The following is a 9,836-nucleotide window of genomic DNA, read 5'->3' as shown; positions in this document are numbered from 1 at the left end:
AAACTGGCCCTTATAGTATGTAGTATGTAGTACTATAGATTGCAGTTTGTTTCTTAAGTCTTTTGTTTTCACTCATCGCAATATTTTGCAAACGACTGGCATTGGGATTGGGATTGGGATGCCTTTGGGCGTATAAATTATTTTCTACATGCACTGTACGCTGCAAGTTGCGTAGTAAATAGAATATTTAAGTACATTTGTTTACACTAGGGTTGACACAACAAAATGATAATTCCAATAATTCAAATGATTACAAAAAAACACGGTGGCTCGTACTAACACTCCGTAGGGCCTTGGTTCGATCCCATAAATACATTTGCCTTTCCAATTTGTCGAATGGGTGGGTGGGTACTATTTTTTGATATAAGGATAAAATAGAGCATAATCAAACCAGAGTTTCAATTGTTAATAAAAATTCATTTATTGGTTTTGTTAAAAAAAAAAATTATTTTTTTTGTCTGAATTTAATTGCATCAAAGTCTATAATTTTTATTTATACCCGAGCGCACTTGTGCACAAGGGTATATTAATTTTGTTCACATAACGGTTGTTTGTAACAGCCAAAACGAATCGAGATAGATATAGACAAATGTATACATAAATGCTCAGAATGAATAGAGAAATCGATTAAGCCATGTCCGTCTGTCCGTCTGTCCGTCCGTCCGTGTACACGATAACTCGAGCAAAAATTGAGATATCTCAACGAAATTTGGTATTTCGGTTTCCGTTAATCCAAGGTAGGTTGGTATTGAAAATGGGCGAAATCGGACTGTGACCACGCCCACTTCCCATATAACGGTAATTTCCAGAAATACTAAAACTGCGATATTTTAGTAACTACTGAAGATAATTCACTCAAAATTGATATTTACAATAATTTTCAGACGAAAAATAAGAATATTATAAATTTTTGAAAAATGGGCGTAGCCACGCCCACTTATGGTTACATGTGTATATCTTGGTAACCGCTGCACCAATTTCTTCCAAACTTTGCACAGTGGTTGGCCTTGGTACAGCATACTAAATGGCCGAAAATTTAAAAATCGGACAATAACCACGCCCACATCCCATATAACGGTAATTTAGAGAAATACAAAATCTTCGATAAATCAGTAAATATTGAAGCTAATTTATTCAAAATTGATGATTGCAACAATTCTTTACCAGGAAATACGTTTATGACAAAATTTTGGAAAATGGGCGTGGCACCGCCCACTTATGATCACATACATATATGTGTATCGGTAACCGTTCTACCAATTTGTACCAAACTCGGTATTTTTATTGTGCTTGCTACATAAAAGCAAAACGTTGAAAATTATTGAAATCAGACTAAAATTACGGCCGCTTCTCATATAACGGTAAATTTCAGAAATGCTTGAAACTGCAATATTTCGAAATTTAAGGACGCTAATTTACTCAAAACTAATACACCCCGGCTTACCATCTAGCGGTAGCTTTCGGAAAGTTGAAAAAACATATATTTAATGTTCGGCTCCACCCGAACTTAGACTTTCTTACTTGTTGTAAGTTAAGTTTGTATTTGAAACATATGACCCAACAAAAACTGTAAGAGAACAAATTGGATACAATCGCATATGCAAATTTACAGTTTGCTTATTAGCATATTGGTAGGCACCTATGTATGTACCTGCATACATTCATTTGTACATACATACATATGTATGTATAAATGTATGTGTACCCATATGCGCAATAGATATGGTGCTGCATGAAAATGTTTAAAAGCTGCTTCGCGCTTCAACCTCATTTTCCGAGGCAAACGACAATGTTGTAAAGCTATTTTAACCACGTTGAACACATTGGTTAAAAAATATTAAATTACTACATCGTTTGATAGTAATAGACGAATTCTAAGAAACAAAACTGTGCTAATATTTTAAACTTACAAAAACGTAATTGCAACCAGGTCACAAATTGTATATACATATAGTAGGTACATATATGTATTATCAAACATTTTAATACTAAATACCAAGTGTGAAATTACGCGCAAAAAATTCGGTCGATTTGCATCGATTCCTTCTACAAATTAAAAGTAAATATTTCCTCATCACCAGCTGACATGCAAAAAGCCGTAACTGACAAAAATCGCTTTGTATAAAACGATCTGAGGACTTGTAATTCGACGAAATGCATCATAACCAGGGCCGAAGAAAATTAGCACGAAAAAATCAATTTTAAGCGCTTAGATAAGCACTAACAAAAAAAAATTAAGTACAGTTTAATGTTTTGTTTTTATTCAGTTTATTTCAAGGATTGAAAAATTCCAATGGACATACAAGTGTTGCTTGATATTAAATATCAATTTGTATCCACGCAGAAATGTAATTGAAGTTACGGGTTAATAAAAACCAAATCTGTTTTTATGTTAAGGAATTTTTTAGAGCTTTTTAATAGATAGACGCTGACTTGGGCATTTATAAAACGATTTTTTAACAAGACACCCAGGGCTAGGCAACGAAATCAAGCGCGTCGCCAAACCACTCTTTAGATTTAATAAATGCCAATGAAGCAATTTCGTAATGGACGGAGATAATTAGCGAAGTTTTTTGGTTTCGCCACAAATAGCAAAAAAAACAATAGGTAGAATCTAATGATGGTTTGTTCTTACATTTTCATGAATAGAACCTTTTCCCACTTTCCTTTCGGTACTAAATCGTAACCGAATGACATCTCCCACCCTGCAAAAGCCAATTGGCTGCTGGCTGTTCTTCGTTCAATCATCAGATTTAAGTATTTTGGAGAAGTCATCAAACAATTTTATGAATATACATATGTACGCATGTGCATATGGGTGAATTAATTCTAAACTAAATATAAACTTGTACAATACGTACATATGTACATACATATATAGTATATATGCAGTTGAATATTAAAAATTAAAAAAAAAACTCGCATTTACTTACCCAATGCAATTGTAACATTTGTGCGTTGTTTTTAAACTTTGCTCGGTTTTTTGTGACATTTTTTTATTTTCAATATAGAATAGTAGTTTCATTATTCATTTATATGCTTATGTGAATGGAATCGTACTATGTATTAAGAAATGATAATTTATTGATCACTTTTTTTTTGTTGGTATCTTAAGTTCATTTGAATTGACGACAATTTGTTGCACAAATTTGTATAGTATTTATTATTTAATATATTTTTTTATTTGTCCTTGCTTACATATTTATGTAAATTCAGTTTACATCTTTGTAGGCACAGTTCTAAAACAATATGAGAGATTAGGTAAACATTCCGAACTTATCAAAAAAGGACACGTTTTCCTATTCAAAAATCGAACTATATAAAAATTTTGCGGTGATATATCAATAGCCTTTTGCTGTGTAAACGAAGCAACGTTCTGTTATTTTTTAAATGTTCATTTAACGCGACAGCATCATTTTATATTAACTGGAACACATTTGTATTTCTGTTAATTTTTTTTTCTAAAAATTTGTCAACTAAATTAATCTTGCGTATTTCTCTGAACCTTCCAGATAATTCAATATTATAGTACATATGCATATGTACAAATGCTATATATGTATGTACGTATATTATGTAAACTTCAACTTAAATCGTTCGATATATGTACATTAGGGTGGTCCTTAAAAATATCAATATTATGGGGCACCCCTTATTTTGTTCTGCGTATAAAATTAAGACATTCACAAAAAAATTGATTTAGGAGGCAATACCAGGGTTTAAAAAATTTAATTTTTTTTAATCTCGAAAATTCAACAAAATTTTAACGTTGTCCGGTTGAGTTATTACTCGAGAGAGCTTATCTATATACATACATATGTATGCATATAAAAATGGATAGTGGTTTGTACGGATGCTTAAAACTTAAAACGATTGGATACTTCCTTCTGCACAGTCGCACAATGTTTGTGGCGGAAATCTGGCAATGTCATGCTTTGCACACGGCCAGTTATATGTGGCGTGTTTTCGAGTTGGGAAACCATTCTCACTCTTATTTTACGCCCCGGAGCAGAAATCAAAAGATGTTGTGTATCATGCAGCCTTATGCCCAATTTCCACTAGGCATTGAAATCACAAGAAATGTGTGCCATTTAAAAAAAATGCCATGTGGAAATGAACTTAATGACAAATTTTTTAATGTAATCACACGATTATTTTTAATGCCCGCCATTGTCATTTGTCATTTTTGCCATTTTACCAAGGACAGAATTGAAAAAATAGCGAAAGAAAGAATTAATTCCGTTTCTAAGTTCCAATTTTGTATACAAAAAATAATTGAAGTAATTGAATAAGTAGGGATGGACAATGTTTCCAAAAAATCGGTTTCTTGATTAATCACGTTTTAAACCGTTTAAAAAAACTGGATTCAAAACCTCATCTCTTCGGTTTACCGAAAATTCCCGAATTGTACTAAAAACACTGCAAAAAAAAAACAAAAAACATGAACATTTTGAATTAAACTACATTTTCATTTACACTCATTATTTACTGCTGTGCAACGCAAATCAATTAAAACAATATTTTTGCTTTATTTTATATAACATCTTTATTTCCAAAAATAAGAAATATAATAAAGCGTTGGACATATTTATATAAAAGAAAACTTCACAAACAAAAACGTTTTTAATTTATAGATAAAATATGATAGTATATTATTAACTTCAAAATTGAGTGTACGGTGATTTTTTTTTAATATTTCCAATGTTTGTCATGGAAAATCATATATGTAATACTTCTATATTGGCAGTAAGCTAACTTCTCAATGTGTAAGCATTCCGAAATCAAAGCGAGACAGTCTAGTACCGTTTTTGTCAATGTATCGTGTACTTGAGTGCCGTTTTTGTATATGTGTTGTGTACATGTTTATTTATAAACGTATGTGTTCCTTTTCTTTCGTACGTGTTTATTGATATATCTGTACTGTAGTGTTTTCGGACGGTACTAGCTCTTACTGCTCTTTTTTATTATTTTTTTTATAAATTTTTTATTAAAATATGGCTCATGTTTTAACAAACGACATATAAAACCAAGTTTCAAACTTAGTACGAAATTTCTATATTCACAATCGACTTCACAATCTACTATGCTTAGCTACCAGATGAGCAAAAAAATTTAGTAGTCAATTTCAAGTTTTTGGTACGCCGTAAAATTTTATTCTTATATTGAAGATTTACAAAATAATTATCCATTGCTGGGAAAGGCAAAAACCGAATGTTCGGTTTAAAAGAAGAAAAAAAAGATTAACACCTAAATTTAAAAAAAAAACTGAAAAAAAATCATTAACCAAATTAAAAAAACCGGTTTTTTGAAACAAACATCTTATTTGAACATTTCTTAAACAAATTTGGTTGTTTTTTTTTGAATTTGGTTGTTTTTTTCAGATTTTGGTTGGTTATTTTTATGACAAGTGGCAGCCGCGCTACAGATTTCCGACCCTCTCCGATGATAACAAATAGTATGAATTAATGTTTTCACTGAATTGTTAACTTGTTTCTGTTCTACGTAAACAGCTAATTGACCCGAAAAACATGCATATGTACACTGAGGGAAAAATATTGAAATCAATCAGAAACTTTAGCTCCCAGCAGGTTCGGCTCGAATGCCGTTAGAGGCAACACGTGAGTACTTAATTGTTGTATGAAAATATTATTTTTAAATACGAACATTTTTAAACGATAATCAAACATAAGGTATAAATTTATCATCCGCCTATAGTAAATATGTACATGGAAAACAAAAGTAAAACGTGAACCGGTTCAGGGAAAATGAGACTCAAGATAAGGGTGATTAATTTTTACTATGTATTATTTCCCTCAGTGTATACTCAGTATAATATATCTACTGTACTACCACCATACCGAAAATAATTAACATAATTAAAAAACAAATTCCTTAGCATCCCCGGGCTTTCATTTCTTGCTTGTGTTATTTTACTAGCCCCTACTCGGGTTTTTTTCAGAGTCCACTGAATGAAATAAACACTTATCAGGAGCTTCAAATTAAATTCGCAGAATTTTTGGTATTTAGTTTAATGTTCCTAAAAGATTACTGTGCACTATTTTATATGAATTTACATATGTACATACATACATACGTATGTACATGCATTGGTTGTTAATATCCCAGCTAGCCAAATGCGGAGCGCTCCGAATATAGAGTGAAAAGGAAGGACTCCGAATGTAGAGTGTTTTTTTTTACCATTTTTTTTTGTATCTGAGGCTCAATTCTTCTTTTGCGCTATGGTGAAGTGATATAAATAACACTGAATTTGTGACTTTTCACTTCACGATAACGCAGAATGGAAATTTATTTATTTATTTATTTTTTTTTTTTTTCAGTCAATTGAACAATAAATTCTTACTGACTATAATTCAGAGGTACTTAAAACTAGTTAAAATAGTTGTATAATAAAGTACGAACTACTCCACAAGATAGAGACGGGTCAAAAGTTGGAATATTGTTCAGCTCCACTAAGGTTCTAATCAAGGGAGCATACATTGCATAGTTCGTTTTAGAAAATACGATATAGAAAGAAGAAACACTGCGTAAGTTACGTGTAGGAACATTGAAAGTTATTCTTTCCAAGAGGTTAGGGCAATCAACCGATCCATTCAAGAGATTGGCAACGAATGAGCAAGCAAGATAAGCAGATCTGCTACGTAGAGTTTGTAAATTTAGAAGTGCACAACGTGATTCATATGAGGGAATAATAATAGATTGGCGCTTACACATATGTTAGTGTTTGGCCGAGCTTCTCCTCCGACTTGTGGCGTGCGCCTTGATGTTGTCACACAAAGCGGAAGGACCTACAGTTTTACGCCGACTCCGAACGGCGATTGTATTTTTATGAGAAGCTGTTTTTTTCATGGCAGAAATACACTCGGAGGTTTGCCATTGCCTGCCGAGGGACGACCGCTGTTAAGAAAAAACCTTTTTCTATATTTTTTGTGATGTGTCTTTGACCAGGGCTTGAACCCAGGTGCTGATGAGTGAAAGCGCGCACTGCTTACCACTACACCACAGCGGCCGACATGAGGGAATGGGTTCACTAAAATTCAGTGAGCGTAAAGCAAATTTTATAAATTTTTTCTGTATCCGTTCTAATCGCGTGATATGAGAATTGTGGTATGGTCTCCAAATGAATGACGCATACTCCAACCTGGATCTTACTAGAGTAATATAAAGCAGCTTCAAAGTGTATGGATCGTAAAAAGATGAACTATTACGCCGGACGAAAGCCAGCATCACGTATGATTTGCCAACTATATATTCGATATGCGTGGAAAAATTTAGTTTCGTGTCGAAGTAGACACCTAGATCCTTGACTTCATTAACATGATTAAGAGGAGATCCAGAAATATGATAGCGCGTGTGGAGCGGAATTAGCTTTCTGGTATAAGTACAATGTGAGCACTTATTTATATTTAGATGAAGACGGTTTCGTTTGCACCAATCGTGTAGTTTAACGAGTTCTCCTTGAAGGGCAATGGAATCGTTTATACATTTAATGACAGAGTAAATTTTGAGATCGTCCGCATATAATAGATATTTAGATGACGAGAAGCAGGAACCTATGTCATTAATAAATCAAATAAACAACAGTGGTCCAAGTATACTACCTTGAGGAACACCCGACGTCGCAATAAAAGGCTGTGAGTAGACATCCTCGAACACAACCATGCAATTTCTGTCAGACAAATATGATTTAATCCACTCCAAAAAATTAGAGTGGAAACCCATAGAGAATAATTTAGACACTAAGACCTTGTCTGTCAAATGCCTTTGAAAAGTCAGTATATATTGTGTCGACTTGCTGGCCAGCTTGAAAAGCAGACAGACAATCTTCCGTAAAAATTTCAAGATTAGAGACTGTGGACCTTCCTTTAATAAAACCATGTTGGTTTGGACTAATTAAGCTGCTAACTGAGAATGACAATTTCACCTTAATAACACATTCAAAAATTTTCGCAACTGTGGTTAACTTTGAAATTGGTCTATAATTAGATACATCATTTTTGTTGCCACTTTTAAAAATCGGGGTTATCTGAGCCTTTTTCCAATCATCAATAAATTTACCCGATGCTAAAGACATATTAAAAATCAGTGTCAAAGGTTGGATTAATGCAGGACATTTTTTAAAGAGTATGGCTGAAAGGCCATCAGGATCCATAAGTTTTGAGGTTTTAAGTGAATCAATACCACTACCAACGTCCACTTCCGACAGTGTAAGCGACCCAAACGCAGGTAGGCATTCAGGAATAAAGGCATTAGCATGGGTAATATCTGAGTCGGAGACAAAATTTGAGGAGAAAAACTCGGCAAAAATATTGGTTGCTTCCTCGGGACAACTTGCATGTTTATCCTTATAAAAAACAGACGCAGGAATGCTGGATCTCGAAGATTTGGATTTAATATAACTCCAGAATGCTTTAGGATTTTTTTTTATATTAGCTTCCTGGTAAGTAACGTATTTAGCGTAGAGTAACTTATCGAGTTCATTAAATTTCTTTAAATATAATTGGTATTGCTCATAATAAAATAGTAGTTTAGTCGCTTTAAACTTTTTATGGTACTTACTTTTACGATTTTTAAGATGCTTTAGATGTTTAGTATACCAAGGTATCTTATACGTTTTTCTTGGAAAAGTAGGGATATTATTTACGCAAACCTCATAGATTAATGATTTGAAAAGACCAAAGGCCTTCGCAGTATCTAAGTTACCAAGTAAGTGAGACCAATCGTACCCCTGAATAATATAATTCAAGTCATTAAAATTGCACAAGTTATAATTTAATTTGGGACGAGAACTAAATTGTGGAGCAGCAAAATATTCATAGAACTGTAGGCTTATAACTAGAGGAATATGGTGCAAGGTTTCAGCTGAGATCGGAGAACTACAAACTGACAAACTGACAAACTGACTAAATTGACCCCCTGGTCTGTAAATGGAAAAATAAATTTTCAATCAAGAAAAAAAACCTGTTGACGTTGGGGCAGCTGCAAATGCACTTAGAGGTAAACAATAACGCATAATAAATAATTTTTAAGCAAAAAACAAAACCGACTTCAATTCTCATATAAAAATTTAAGATTATCCTTAATTTCTTCATGATCCGATGATCGGATTTAAAACAAATTAATATGGGACCACCTGTAAGGTAACACCTTCACAAAAAGGAGAATGTTATCAATTCATCGGAATATATGTATATAGTTTTTATGTATGTTACCGCATAACTTTGAACCACGTCAACCAATTTCGATAATTCATTTTCTATCGGATTTTATCAGTTTTGAGTTATTGAGCTGACTTGATCAACCTTTGGATGTTCTATGTTATACCAAAAATCAGGATTTGAATTGCATAAATGTAAAGTTAAGTAGGGTCCGACCGATTAATCAGCATCGGCATCGGCCGTTTTTGGCCGATTATTTTTACTTTTTCCGCACTTTATTCCATGTTATTTATTTCTTACTTTTTTAATTCCTATAAAGTTCAATGCAACTGAGTTCCCGTCATAAATGTGTTCTCATGTTTCGTTTCTATGATGTACGGTGGCGAGAATGTAAGTAGGGAAGCAAGCAATTTTAGCAAGTTTTGGCTACTTTTCTTTGTTTATTTTTTTTTTTTTAATGAAAATATAAGTTACTATCTAAAACAACCGTAAGTCAAAATTTAACAAATGTTCATCAAAATTTGAAACTGTTTAACAGGATTTTTTAGAATTTTTTCAGTAATCCGTCTTTTAAATTTTTGGTATAATAAAGTGCAAGTTTGAAGTATCTAGCACTTACCGTTGATTTTTGGCAATTTTTTGTTCAGGCATTTTCCTCCA

The 9,836-nt window shown here is 32.9% G+C and overlaps 1 protein-coding gene across 1 annotated transcript in view; it reads right to left on the bottom strand.

Moving 5' to 3' along the window:
• Nucleotides 1-3,199, bottom strand: part of LOC118733220 (cytokine receptor-like) — a 58,489-nt gene extending 55,290 nt beyond the window's left edge. Inside the window, exon 1 of the mRNA XM_036462533.1 lies at nucleotides 2,934-3,199. Coding sequence (XP_036318426.1) covers nucleotides 2,934-3,025 — 92 coding nt within the window. The 5' untranslated portion in view covers nucleotides 3,026-3,199. The remainder of the gene's footprint in view (nucleotides 1-2,933) is intronic.
• Between the last annotated feature and the right edge of the window lie 6,637 nt (nucleotides 3,200-9,836).

Source organism: Rhagoletis pomonella, unplaced genomic scaffold (genome assembly GCF_013731165.1).
Source record: "Rhagoletis pomonella isolate Grant_MI unplaced genomic scaffold, Rhpom_1.0 Rhpom_scaffold_00002, whole genome shotgun sequence".
In the NCBI taxonomy this organism is placed as follows: Eukaryota; Metazoa; Arthropoda; class Insecta; order Diptera; family Tephritidae; genus Rhagoletis; species Rhagoletis pomonella.
The sequence above is the reverse complement of the archived record's forward strand: the minus strand, read 5'-3'. Positions and strand labels throughout refer to the sequence as shown.